General features: G+C 44.7%; 1 protein-coding gene and 1 long non-coding RNA gene across 9 annotated transcripts in view; one reads left to right on the plus strand and one right to left on the minus strand.

Moving 5' to 3' along the window:
* The window catches only part of LOC102158936 (uncharacterized), a 257,286-nt gene that overhangs the window by 68,235 nt on the left and 175,128 nt on the right, over positions 1-13,923 (plus strand). For 3 of the 4 annotated variants that reach the window (XR_014810690.1, XR_014810682.1, XR_014810687.1), the window contains exon 2: positions 5,650-5,862. The exons of the other annotated variant lie outside the window; for it this stretch is intronic. This is a non-coding gene — a long non-coding RNA (uncharacterized LOC102158936). The remainder of the gene's footprint in view (positions 1-5,649; positions 5,863-13,923) is intronic. 4 annotated transcript variants of the gene reach the window in all.
* LIPC (lipase C, hepatic type) overlaps positions 1-13,923 on the minus strand; it is a 151,132-nt gene that overhangs the window by 64,983 nt on the left and 72,226 nt on the right. For 2 of the 5 annotated variants that reach the window (XM_084974774.1, XM_021063936.2), the window contains exon 2: positions 9,743-9,836. Coding sequence is in view for 2 of the 3 variants with exons in the window: in XM_021063936.2 (XP_020919595.2) it covers positions 9,743-9,794 (52 nt within the window). In the remaining variant the exon portion in view is untranslated. 5 annotated transcript variants of the gene reach the window in all.

Genomic DNA, 13,923 nt, shown 5'->3' on the forward strand with positions numbered 1-13,923 from the left:
TTTAGTACATTGCCTGGCATATGGAAGGTTCAGTTTTCTATTATTTGTATTCTCGTAGATTAAAGAAGCTAATGTCAGTTTTTCTACTGTTGGGACAGTAAGGAGATTTTGAGAAAAATATGTGAGACATTTATCCTTCTCTATGAAGATGCTGCTTGGAAAGACACAGTCTATCCTAGGAGAGCTGTTCTGTCTGCTAACGCCTGCCTGAGCCACAGGGAAGGTGTGGGCTGGGACTGGTTCAAAGGGAGGCTCTGGGGCCACCCGCAACATCGGCCTCACGCTCGCATTGGCACTCACATGCTGTGGGCTCATCTTTGTGCTGCCTGGCTGTCTGCTTGTTTGGCTGGGAGGAAAATTAGAGGTGCCAGCAAGGCCTCTGGTTAGGAAGCTGCGGAAGCTTAGGAGCCAAAGAGAAGATGCCTGTCCTCCGTATGGCATATCTGTTCTGTCTGACGAGGCAGAGTCAGGTTGGAAGACAGAGAGATTACAAAGCAGCCAGCCGGTGAGGGCCGCTGAGAAGCAGGCACTTGGGAAGTAATTCCATCCAGCCCTCGACAGCCTTGCACGGGAAGCACGAGCACCTCAGTTGGGCAGATGGAGGAGTGGAGGCTCAGAGCCTTGCTCAATGTCCCGTGGTTAGTGAGGGGGAGAACAGGCCTGTCTGATTCCAGCAGAAGCCTGAGGAGTGAGCTTTCACGGTGTGGTGCCCTTTGCTCCGAGTGGGTGCTATTCCTTGGAGTACAGCCAAGTCAATCTATTTGATGAATGAGCTGGGAAGGAACTCCTTATTTCTTTCCTATGCTCTTTTGACCATTTCACTATTACTTCTCACCAGCCACAGAGGTGGGTCCCTTTATAAGAAACATGCCAGTCAGAAGAGTACATGGTGTGGATGGCCCAGCTTGGAGTGCAAGCTGTGCATCGGTGAAAGCAGTGAACACACATCTCTGCACCAATGCTTTGGAAGAAAAAGCCAGGGCATAGACTGAAAAGAGGGATAGAGCAGCTGGAATCCTTTATGGTGGGAATGAGCGAGACTGACACAGCAGGATACATTGCCTCCTGCCCTCCTCCTTTCTTCTCCTCTTCCCATAAATATACATGCTGTGCCATTCCTCCACTGTGCTTGGCACTGGGGGCACAGCAGAGGTGAGCTAGTCTCGGTCCTGTTCTCTGGAGCTGATGGCCAATGGAGAAGGCAGAGAAGGCAACAAGCCACCAATGTGAGATAAGTTCTGAGGAGGGGGCACAGTGATGGGTGCATCAAGATGAGGCACAGGTCGAGGATGGCGTGGGTGCAGGTGAGTTAGGTGGAAAAGAGGTAACTGTAGAAACATGCACAAAGACCTTAAAGTAAGAGAAAGATTTGGAGAGAGTGATGGAGAAGAAAATAACCTTGTAAGGCCTCCTCTAGCTTCGAAGGGTTTGAGGTATGGGATTGAGAAGGGTTGTTTTGGGATATGTGATTGTGAGAACTGCAATGCCGTGATGGGCTAGGAATGGGGATGAAAAGGGGTGTCGATAGAGAACAGTGCAGGGGTTATTAACTGTTTTGTGAATCTCTTCAGCAGCCTGATGCAATCTAGGAACTAATTGCAAATGCATGACATAAAATATAGTGATTTTCACATAGAGTTCTTTCCTCCAGGTGGTCGTGGTAGTGCACTGCCCAGATGGCCTTCTAGGAAGAATGTGCTGACCTGAGTGCTGGGAGTGTGGGCAGCAGGCGGCCTTCAGCTGCCTGTCCTTCAGTGTCTGCTTTAGTTGCAGGGAACAGCCTCCGCCAAGGTCATGTGCACAGCCCCTGATGGTGGAGGTGAGAGTAAAAGGCCACCTTGGCCCAATGTGGTGTGATTCTGACCGCCCATTTCACATCCAGAGCTGGCCGTGGTGTCAACCAAGGCTACAGGGCCCTCACTGAGGCTTGGCTACTCCCTCTACCCACTTGTGCATCTCTCCCCTCCCGTCCACAAGTGTGGATCCTGACAGTCCTTGCTAATATGCCTCTGAACACTGCAATCTCTCTCTTTATCTGCTTCCTGGGGAATACAAATTGCATCATGCATTAAATAAGATCCAGCGGCCAATCTAATAACAATTGTAATTTTGAAGTAGTTGTGAGCATAAATTATATTTGGAGATATTTGCAACCACCATAATATGATCCGTTTTGCTTGGTTGGTTGCCTATGTTCATAATCAAAGAAATTTTAAATTCCAGTTAGAGGCTAATGAAGAGATCATTTTTCCCATTTGAGTTCATGAACTTCTCTGAATTCTATCCACAGATTCCCAGAGGGTCTGTGGACTCTAGGCTAAGGATTCCTTATTTAGGAGTTTTCACTGTGCTACAAGGGGATCAGTGGTGTCTCTGCAGTGCCAGGATGAAGGTTCAGTCCCCAGCCTGGCACAGTGGGTAAAAGGATCTTGTGTCGCCACAGCTATAGCATGGGTTGCAACTATGGCTCAGATCTGATTCCTGGCCTCAGAACTTTGTGGTGGCCAAAAAAAGAAAAAAGAGGGAAAAAAAAAAGGGAATTCCTTATTTAGAAGAACTTTGGCTTGAAGAGAAAGAAATGGTAAGTACATAGACTGGTTCAAAGGTGGAGAATGGTGAGAAGGAGGAACAGCCCATGTCCATTTAACCGGTAGGATTTAGCACATCCAAGCACAATTTGAAGTGAATTTCAGCTAAGTAGTGGACTTTTTTAAAGGATAAGTATGTGTCATGCAATATTTGGGATCTACACCATATATCTATACTATAAAATTGCTCATTATTTATCTGAAATTTAAATTTATTGGACATCTCGTGTTTTATCTGGCAACCCCACTTTAACAGCTTCTTTGGCCCCCTTACTTCTGAGGTCACATGACCTACTTAAGGACATGAAACAGCCACAGATTGGGCTTTAGTCTTTGCTCTGACAGCTGTGTGGACTTGGGCAGGTCACTTGTCCAGGCCGCAAACTTCATTTTCCTTGTCCGTCAATGGAATTCAGTACCTGCATCACAGAAAGGATGTCAGGAGGATGCCGGATAGTGGGTATGAAACCTGCTTCAGAAGCTAGTGCCTCGAGGGGGTGATGGTTATCTTTGCCATCTGGAAGGGGATCCTGAGCTCTTGTAAAAGGACCAGCTATTGAAAGGGAGTCCTAGGTGTCTGAAAGTAAGTAAATGGATGGAGCAGGTCAGTTTGCTATGGGAAATTAACTAGTTTTTATCAGTATCCTGGTGAATTTGAGGTTAATTTTCTTATAAATTCTGGTAAGTCTCCTGATCAAAACCATCCACTGGTTAGAAGGAATTGATGGCATTTCTGCAAGATGTATGGTTGTAAAAAACACCAAGATAAGGGCACAGGAGGGTAAAGTACTCAAGCTAAGGAGGCAGAGAGGTGAGACATGCATTATCTGAACTGGGTATTCATTTTTTTCCTTACGATTATTTACTATTGAATTTCTCTGTGGGTGGTCATGCCAGTGGGCATTGCCTTTACCAGAATAATTGGACTGTATTAGACTCCACATATTTACCAAGATGAAGTATAAGAAATATTTTAAAAATTTCCAAGTTATTTTTATGGTAGTCTCCCTTTATCCATGGGTGACATGTTCTAAGACTGCCTATGGATGCCTGAAACTGTGGATAGTACTGAACCCTGTATATACTACATTTTTTCCTTATACTACCAGGCAGGTAGTGTATGCAGTGTGGGTATGCTGCACAAAGGGATTACTCATATCCTGGATGGGATGAAGTGGGAGGGTGCAAGATTTCAACATGCCACTCAGGACAGTGTGCAATTTAAAGCACATGAATTGTTTATTTCTGGAATTTTCCATTTAATGTTTTCAGATAGTGGTTGACTATAGTTGACTGAAACTGAGGGAAACGAAACTGCAGATAAGAAGGGACAAGTTTGCTATAATGTTTGCTATTCATTGAGCTGGTTTGTGGCCTCATGATATTGTCATGGGCTTCTGAGCAGGTCAACACTTGATAACCAGTGATAAAATCCTCCCGGAACATAAACTCTTTACCACCTCAGGGCCTTTGCACTAGTGGTTCCCTTTGCCTAGACTATTCTGCTGGCTATCTGTGGGACTGGCTTCTCCTTGACTTCACCTCTTCAGGGAGGTGTTTCTTGCCTGTCTTTCTAAATTAGATTGTACTGTTATTCGCCACAGCAGCATCTGGCTTATTGTTTTGTAACTTTTTCAGGACCTGGAATGACTCTATGTTTTGTTTACTTGTTTATTACAGTATTTCACGGAATAGGATACGCCATGGATAGTATGATACATCATCATTTTTTATACCACTGGAAAGGGAGAAAGAAAGCTACAAATTAAACTGTGACATGATGCCTTAATGACAGTCTTGGGGCATGCCCGAATTGCTCACAGTAGCCTCTGATTGTTTTCAGATTTCTTTCATCTATTTTAAGGATTTGGCAGTATTTTCCTACTGTCATTTGCTTTGCTTAGAGTATGACGGACAATCCTTTTGCACATGTATCTGTCAAGCAGGACTTCATATATGGTGATTACCTTTCCACAAAACACTTGTTTGTTACTTTATATGAAATTATGGGATAATGGTCATTTCTCCCATGAGAAATATCACATATATGCCTTTCCACCATCTCTGTGCATTTTTGCCTAAAAATCATAGGTTAGTCTTTTTGAGAACATTTTAACTGGCAGTTAAGCTTGACCCAAGTAGTCTCAACAATGCATTTAACTCAGTTGAAGGGATGATAATATGAACTTCTGATCATGGCCTAGCCCACAGCATTGTAAGATGTATTCTAATTTTGAAGATATTTTAAACATGAAGGAACGTGTGTCTTAGACTTGGTGAAATCAAGCGTCTGTTTCCTCTTCCAGGGAACTGAGTTCTTGTCAGTTATGTCTGTCATTGTGTGCCCAGCACCCAGCACGATGTTGGCACACAGAAGAAATTCAATAAATATGTGTCAAATGAATAGAGAAATTAATAGAATTCTGTACTTGTACATTTTCATTAACTCTGGAACTATGGAAATAAAATTGCATATAAATAGCTTTGCTATTTTTAAAACCTCTTTTGATCGGAATTCATTTAATTGGTGATACCAATTATGACAAGGAAGATTTTGACTGGTAGATAGAGATTCCACTGATGGAATCCTCATGGTCATATTACAAAGTACTTTTGTATAACAGTTTTCAGTTTCTAAATGCAGACATGCTATCACTGGTCATAGTGACAGCAGTGACTCTTGATCACTAAGAAGTGTAAATTGGGGAGAAGAGGAGACAGAGTTGCATCCCTGTGAATGATGAGGCAAAGCACTCAGAGTGCACAGAGGGTCCCGACTCCAGAGGGTGAAAAGCTGGAAGTCCACAGCATGGCTGTTATGTTTTCGGAAGGCATAAAAGAGCACGGGCTGTGCCAGTGATGGTGTAAAATGAATTTTGAAAGAGAATATATATTTACCAAACACCTCTTAAGCTAGCATGTAATGCTCACAGAAACTCTTAGCTTAGACGACATTGCTTCACTTTACAAATGGGGAAACTGAGACTCTGCAAGAATAACCTTCCTGTAGCTAGTGGGCAGCTACTCTAGCATTCCAATCTGAGTCTTCTTGATTCTACAGGCATTGCTTTTCCAACCACTTTATGCTAACCCGGAAAACCTGGGATTTGTGGAGTGTCTAATAGGAGCTAACAAACTCCTATTAGGAAGACTTGGGCCGGTACTGGAATTAGAATGAAGAATGCAGCCCTTCATCCGGAGATAAGTTAAGGCACTGAATTTGATGGATTCTATGTTATCTGAACCATTGGTAATGGACTGAGGTATTTCTCAGGTAAGCATTGAGGGGAACTTGTAGATTTGGATACAGTAACCAAAAGAGGATTCTGGTAACCCCCCACCATTCCCAGTGCACCCTCTCTATCATACTTCATTGGACTTGTTTTATTCTTTAGTTCTTTTAGCAGTAGTTAGAAGGGTTCCTGCACAAGATGTGCTTTGAGATAGGACTGGACACAAACAGACTAGGCTCCTGTGAGTGAAGGAGCACTGGCTGCAACTTGCACCCAAAAGAGTTGCCATCTACAAAATAGCAACAGACTCACAGACATAGACTTGCGGTTGCCAAGGGGGAGGGAGAGGGATGGACTGAGAGTTTGGGGTTAGCAGATGCAAACTATCACATATAGAATGGATAAGCAATGAGGTCCTGCTGTATAGCACAGGGAACTATGTCCAGTCTCTTGGGACAGACCATGATGGGAAGGTAATGTACAAAAAGGAATTTACATATATGTATGCCTGGGTCACTTTGCTCTACAACAGCAAGTGGCACAATATTGTAAACCAACTATACTTTAATAAAAAAAAAAAAAAAGAGGAACATGTGTAGAAGAATGGTGAGAAAAAGTAGTAGGAATGAAGGGTGAAATATCCTATGGTCCTTTCACCAAGGTCAGTATATGTTGAATGTTTCTTCACACATGGAGCTGGATAGGGTGCTGGAAAGAATGGGGAAAAAAGGCGTCCAAGAATCTGGGACTCTTGAGAACCTCATTAGAAACAACTTTGGTCTTAAAGACTCCCTATCAGCTCTCAGCCCTGCATTTGGGATGAATACAGCTTGATTCCAGAGCAAAGTTGGAAAATTTTCCCATATTAATGATTCGTTAATAAAGGGGGTGGGGATGGGCCTATGGCAAAGGCACAGAGCTAAAACAGGCATTTTCTTCCTTCCTTCCTTCCTTCCTTCCTTCCTTCCTTCCTTCCTTCCTTCTTATTTTCCTTCTTTCCTTCTTGCCCATGCTCGTGGCATGTGGCAGGGATCGAACCCATGCCTCAGCAGTGACCCAAGCTGCTGCAGTGAAAATGCTGATACTTAACCTGCTGTGCCACAAGGGATCTCTGGCATTTTCTATCTCACTGAAGCGTGAGTGCGAAAGATCTCAGCCCCAAAATGACTACACAGCAACAGGAAAGCTCTCAGTGACCTGTGTTCAGGTCACTTGTCATGAAAGGAACTGGGCCAGACTAATTGCTTTGGGGATGATCGGCTTAATTTTTGGCAATGCCTAGTAGGGTCTGGATTTTAAACTGGGTGGCAAATTGTCCTTTTTGCATTCTAGAATTCCAGAGGCTGAAATTTGTCCTAGGGACCACTCTCTGTTTTATGGGGGAACCACTTGAGTGAATTATTTTGTTTATCCAAGTACTTTTGGACAAAAAGTACCTCTCAAACTTTTTTTTGGGGGGGGAACCTTGATTAAAAGAAGTAATTTGGGAGTTCCCATTGTGGTGCAGTGGAGATGAATCTGACTAGGAACCATGAGGTTGCAGGTTCAATCCCTGGCCTTGCTCAGTGGGTTAAGGATCCAGTGTTGCCATGAGCTGTGGTGTAGGTTGCAGATACCACTTGGATCCTGCACTGCTGTGGCTGGTAGCCGTATTTCCGATTCGACACCCAGCCTAGGAACTTCCATATGCTGCAAGTGCAGCCCTAAAAAAAAAAAAAACCCAAAAACAAAAAAACCAAATAAAAGAAGTAATTTGAACATAGATGTGTCACATGCCCTGTGGGAAGGCAAAGGATTACATTCAAAGAATGGAGATGTTTGTATGTTTACTGATGAGATAAGTCACTTTGGGTTATATTGGTTTCATTTTTTTTCCCGTTTTTTAAGAGAGAGAAAAAAGAGATGTATTTATCTCTTTCAGTTAGAAAGACACCCGAGTGGGTGAGTAAGAGCCTTGCAGTTGTAAAGAGCAACTTCATTTCTGAGCCAGTCAGTACAGGTAAAGGTGCTGATGTTGGCCTGGTTGCCCCTGCGCACCTGTAGCATCTTTCCTGGGCAGGGGTGGGGCGGAGGAGGCCAGCAGGGCGTAGGAGTCAGGGAACAGAGACAGCTTTGAGCAGAGCACAATTTAGGCCTGGATCTCCAGGGAGAGCACTAATGCTTTATTGGAGGGGCCTCTTGGCAGTCACTGTCATCTGGAGAAAGAAAATATTGCCACCTGCCTGCAAGAGTTTATCAGAAGCAAGGAGTCTGGGTTTGGACTTATGGGCATGATCGACTGGGAATGGAGGGGGAACAGGCATGGGTGCCTGGGCCCCCTTTGCCGTGCCTTCTCCTCAGCCCTACCCTGCTCAAGCTCCCATCCCCTCGGTTGTGACTGTCGCTGGAACATCTGGCCATGTGTGTCTCCTGTGGAAGCGTGCCCTTTCGGTCCTGGAAGGAAAATGGATGCCGAAGCAGGCTGGCTGTGCTTTCTATTTCTGGGTTCCAGTAGAGCTGTGGTTGTAATGATCTATGAATGCAGCAAAACAACACCCTTGTCCCCCTTGGTGTGCTTCCGTCTCCTTCCTGGATGGTGTCTCTGCTCCCAGGCTAACAAGAGCCCAACTGTAAAGCTCAGGTGCAGGGGGAAGATGTCCTGCACAGGTGTTTGTGTGGGACCAGAGCAGGGCAGACGGGTGACACAGAGTGGTCCAAGTGCAGCCTAGGCAGGGCACACCCCCAAAGGCAAGGTTGAAGGAGACAGATGGCAGCCGAGGCTGCTCTGTCCCCTCTAAGGAAGTCCCTCCAAGTGGGATGCAGAAGGAAGAGACCCCAAGCAGTTGGATTCCTGTAGCAGGGACATGGGAAAGCTGGCCGAAGGAGGCAACAGCTGTCTCTTGTGAGCAGGGAGTTCAGGATGCCACGTGTGCTGGCTCCACAGAGCTGCCCATGCCTGCAGCCCTGAGAATACAATCCAAAGTCCAAGGAAGGGAAGTTGATACTTAGCAGCGAAGGTAATGGTTTTGACTTTGGAATGTTGGTTTGAGTGGGGAGTGGCTTTAGAGATGGCCATTTAAAATGCAACTTGAACTTATTCCAAGGAGAGTGACCTAAGAATGAAGGCCCTGGAAACCATGTCCCCTGAGGATGTGTTGAAAGGATATTTAGACAAAGAAGACAAAGGCTGGTGTGGGGCAGTGTGGAGCATGAAGGAAATATATCTCGGTACAACAAAGGAAGGAATAGTCTCACAGCAGCCGATTAGGTCATCAAAACAGCCTGTCTTTATACTCATGAAATGTTCCGTCTCATAGGGTTTCCTGCACACCAGGCTGACTGTCCAACAGCAGTAACTGTTGAGCCATTACTGTGTGCTGAACCCTGTTCTAAACACTTTTCTGTGTATTAAATCACTTAATCTGTAAACGGCCCCATGAAGTACATTCATCTGTTATTATTTCATTTGCTAAAGATGAGGACACTGAGGCTCTGGGATATATAACTCACCTGAAGCCACGTGTAGTGAGAGGTGAGGCGGGGACCTTGTGTAGCAGAGTCTCTGGTCAGGGTGTGGGCCTGAGTCTGCTCCCACCAGTGCCACCTTGAGCCTAGCTCCAGGCTAGCTTTACTGTGGCATCCTTACTTCTTCGATCCCTGCCTATTCATGGACTGTTGATCTCTTTGATCACGTTTCAGGTGCCCCCCAAAAGTGGGGACTTCTGATGCCCAATGTCCAGAGAATTTTCATTCTCTTTGCCTCACTGGTCACCCCAGCTTCTTTGTGACTTCGGTTTTGAAGCCTGATAGAACTGAAAATATTTGACTCTGTGAGTTCTGTTCCTTCTCTGGCTATGCTTGGTGTTCCCGATGCCACTTAACAAGGAAATCATTTCTTTGCCACCAGAAGCACAGTAGTCCTTATAAAACAGTACAGCTTACCCCGCTCGCTCTCCTGGTGTTGAGATAATGGGACCTTTGGTTTTCCATGCATGGAGTGGTACTTGGCGATCTGTTTCTCATGGTGTGTTGCTTTCTGGGGAAAAAGAACACTGGTGTTTGGCGGTGGCGTGTTATTTCATTCTCGTTTCCGACCATAATGGTAGAAATTTCCTTTCTCTTGACACCTTGGAGATTGCCAGCGGAAAGAGGAAAAGAGGAAAATAAATCCAGATTTATTCTTAACAACCCCAACACTAGAAAAAGAGTTGAAAGTGTGGAGACCAGGCTGATGGAGGGCTTCAGTCTGAGAGGCATTTGCCTCAGCTATTGAATGCCACCTGAGACCACCCAAAAGCCCTTCTATGTGTGTGTGAGGGGTGCTGACATCCTGAGATGGAGCTGGATAAAACTGGGATTTCTCTGTAATTTTGTCTTGAAGAATTGCTTGCTTGAGACTCAGAAGTCATCTGTCTTCTGAAAGGTCTAAAGGTGGCCCCAAGGTATCCAAAAGAAAAATGCAGAAGGGGCTGCTGTCCTAACATCTGCTGTGGGGTTTCTGACAACAGCACATTTATTTTCCTCTGAGAGGTCACCACCCCAAATGGGGCAGGAATAACCCAGCTGTCAGGGACACCTTTATGCTGTAGGCTGGGCTTTCCGTGGACTCTGGATAGAGCTTGCTTATCCCCATTCGGTGCCACCCGGCCCTGTACTCTGGCCACATCTGTCAGAACCGGATTTTACACTGGGGTGTGGAGCTCTACAGTAAACAGGGTCTCTTCTCTTCTTTCTGTCTGGAAATTACATCTTGTCAGCTCTTGAAAGAGATGGGCTTGGGAGTGCTGCTTTCTGGTTTTCTTATGAAAATGACCACCTGAGGAGACAGGGTTAAGGAGCGTGCATGCGTGGGGGGGGGGGGCGGGGGGAGTAGAGTCTAATCTGGGTGCTGAGTGCTGTGGGTCCCAGTGCCTGGAGAGTCACAGGCTGAGAAGACTCCTCTGCACGGCTTCTGTATTGCTCTCTCTGCTCAGGTGACTTGCTCTCGGATGGTCGCTCTGTGCTTGGTCCTTGGCAGGTGTGGGGCCTCATGGAGACAGGTGTTGATTGCAGGCCACATGCCCTCTGCCCTTCGTGGGCACCCAGGGGCTGAGCCCTGTTCCTTGCCCTGCTCTGGAAAGACCAGGTGAATTGGTGGACTGACTTGATGGTGACTTGTGGGGCGCTGCTTGTTTGAATGGCAGGCAGAGTGTCAGTGGGAGCCAGGACCGGATGCAAGGCTCTGCCATGCAAACTAAGCCCCTGCCTCCTGAGGTCCTGCCAAAGACACCAGGTGTCCCCAGGGCCTGTGCTGCCCTAAAGCCATATCACAAACCACCTCTGATCACTCCTGCTAGTCTCCAACCTTGGCCTCTGCCCTCTTCCAGCCTCTGAATCAATAGCTGGCAAACCTATTGGCAGATTCTGATCAGGGTTTAAGAAACACACTGAGTTCTTTTATCACAGGAAAAAAAAAATCTCGATTCTACCACTTGATAGGCCTTGTAACTCTGGGCAAATTAGTTAACTTTTCTGAGTCTCAGTTCCTCATTTTTATTACAGGATTAGCAATATTGTTCTCATTTAATTGAGAGGATTAAAAGAGATGATCTTTGTATAATAATAGATAATTATATGAACCACACAGTTGTTATAAAGATAATAGTTAATATTTATAAGGTGCCTATGCAAACTATGTTTATATACCATCTTCAGTGATTCCTGGTGCATATTGATGGAAGTATTTGCTTAAAAAATAAGAAAGACCAGGAGAAGTGTCTCAGCACCTCATGGACTTGTTAAATGCTTGAAAATTTCTCAGGATGGTGGTAACCATGTCTTGTTCACCGTTAGGCGCTCGAAACCCAGTATGATTGCCTGGCATGTGGGGACACTCCAAGAGTTGCTTATTGAATACATATATGAATGAACATGCTCTCCTCATTTTATATCTTTTCTTCAGCATTTAAAGTCTTAGTTTCAGAAAACTTACTTCTGATTTTGGAGCATTATGCCCTAATGCTTGCATGTTAGTTAGTCAGCTGAAGCTAGCTATGTGACACTTGTGAGCTCAACAAAAGAGTGATAGCAAGTTAAATTATAATGTTTTTGCAAAAGAGGGAGAAATTTGTATGGAATTGAACACAAAGTGTACAAACCCAAGTGGAGGAGCTGAGTAATGCTGCGCCAAAAACATTTCTCTCTTTTCATGGAATGTATCCTTAGCACCCACTATGTGCCAGGTAGCGCTCAGGAAAGGTAGATGAGAAAATCACCAACCTGTTGCCTAGGTACCTACTGTCTGGTAGGGAGGGTGGGTCTTGTGCCTTGAGAGCAGTGTAGGAGTGCAGAGATGCTGCAGGAGAGGTGCAGGCAGTGCTGTGGGTGCAGCGTGTCAGCTACTTCTTGTGGCATTCTAGGAGCTGTGGTACCACTAAAATCCTCATAAGGCTCCAACTTACTGGCCTTGCCTTTGAGTTGCTTAGCCAGGCCTTAGGTCCAGCCTTGAGCATCTTCAGCTACTGCCTCTCTCTCTCGGCCCACACATCTCAAGAATCCCATTTAATTCTAGCCCACCCAGGAGTATGGCCAAGCTGGGATTTCACTCCCACCCTCTAACCCCAAGATACGGAGATATCTAGTTAATCTTTCCATGCTCAGGTTTTCCTACCTAAATTCAGGAGGCAGAAAATTCCTGAAGTGTAGAGAGCCAGAAACTCTAAGATTACGCCAATGTTTGTTCTCAGAATCACAGTGTTAGGGCCAGATGACTGAGGTAGGTTAAGAGAGAAATTTGAGGGTTGCTTATTAAAAACAAAAAAAAAAAAAAAAAATTTGGTAGGGTAATTTTCTCATGAGGAACTTGGCTTCTGCTGAAAGTTTAAAAAGTGGTATTGTCAAAACTGGTAAATATATTCAAGGCAATTTAATGTAATCCTTCTTGTGATTAGATTCAATTTGATATCACATCCCAGTTCAACCAGCAGTGATGAAAGTTCCTATAAAAGCTAAAACTATTTAAGTTCCCTTTTTCATCCCTCCCCACACCCTGTCATCAACTATAATTTCCTTGTTTACTGACACAGATGTTAAAAATAAATTGAAAATATTTTTAAATTCTTTGTCATTTGAGGAGCAGACCTGTCATCACCAAAGAAATACTAGAATATAGAATTGAAAACAACAACAATAAAAATCCCAAATGTTAAGACATGGAAAAATAGTAAGAGTGCCTTCCAAGTAATGATTATACTGGGACAGAGTAGATGCATTTGAATATACATGTGCAGAGTTGCCTAAGTCTTTTCCAGAAAGTCTAGATGTGAAGGTGAAAAGACCAGTAAGGAAGTTAATTGCAGTGATCTGTGGGGGTGGGTGGGTGGGTTGATAGTACAGTCTCTGATGAGGTAGGAGTGTGGCTGTAGAGAGGTTGGAGAGGAAGTTCCACAGGTGACATTTTGAAGTGGAATAAACACTACTCAGAAGCTTAGGAGTTCTCGTTGTGTGGCTCAGCAGAAACGAATCCGACTAGGAACCATGAGGTTTTGGGTTCGATCCCTGGCCTTGCTCAGTGGGTTAAGGATCCGGCGTTGCTGTGAGCTGTGGTATAGGTTGTGGATGTGGCTTGGGCCCTGAGTTGCTGTGGCTGTGGTGTAGGCCGGAGGCAACAGCTCCGATTAGACCCCTAGCCTGGGAAACTCCATATGCCATGTGTGTGGCCCTAGAAAAGACACACAAAAAAAAAAGTACTCAGAAGTCTATTAAATGAGAGGCAATGGATGGAAAAAGATAAAGGACTTGAGCAGTGTATTTGATAATGTTTCTCAATATCCTTGTGGAAAGATGGGAGAAGTGTGGACTTGCTGAAAGAATGGTTAGGTTGATGGATGACTAACTAGACCAATGTATCCAAAGTAGCAGTATATGAACTGTGCTCTGACTCAGGGTCCCTTCCTTGTCTCTGTCTTGGCAATTTCATCATTCATTTGGATAAATAGAGTCTGAATTCATCCAATATATGATGTCAAGAAGCTAGAAGTGATATAAGAAGCAAAATCCAAAAATTTCACAAAGGAAGGAAGAGAGAAAAAGACAGAAACTGAAAACAGAAAATTTAACAGGGTTGCACTTGGATCCTAAACCCA

This window comes from Sus scrofa, chromosome 1 (genome assembly GCF_054392235.1).
Source record: "Sus scrofa isolate SSC_HxYL_T2T_F1_AM1 chromosome 1, Sscrofa_HxYL_maternal_Yorkshire_Landrace_v2.0, whole genome shotgun sequence".
In the NCBI taxonomy this organism is placed as follows: Eukaryota; Metazoa; Chordata; class Mammalia; order Artiodactyla; family Suidae; genus Sus; species Sus scrofa.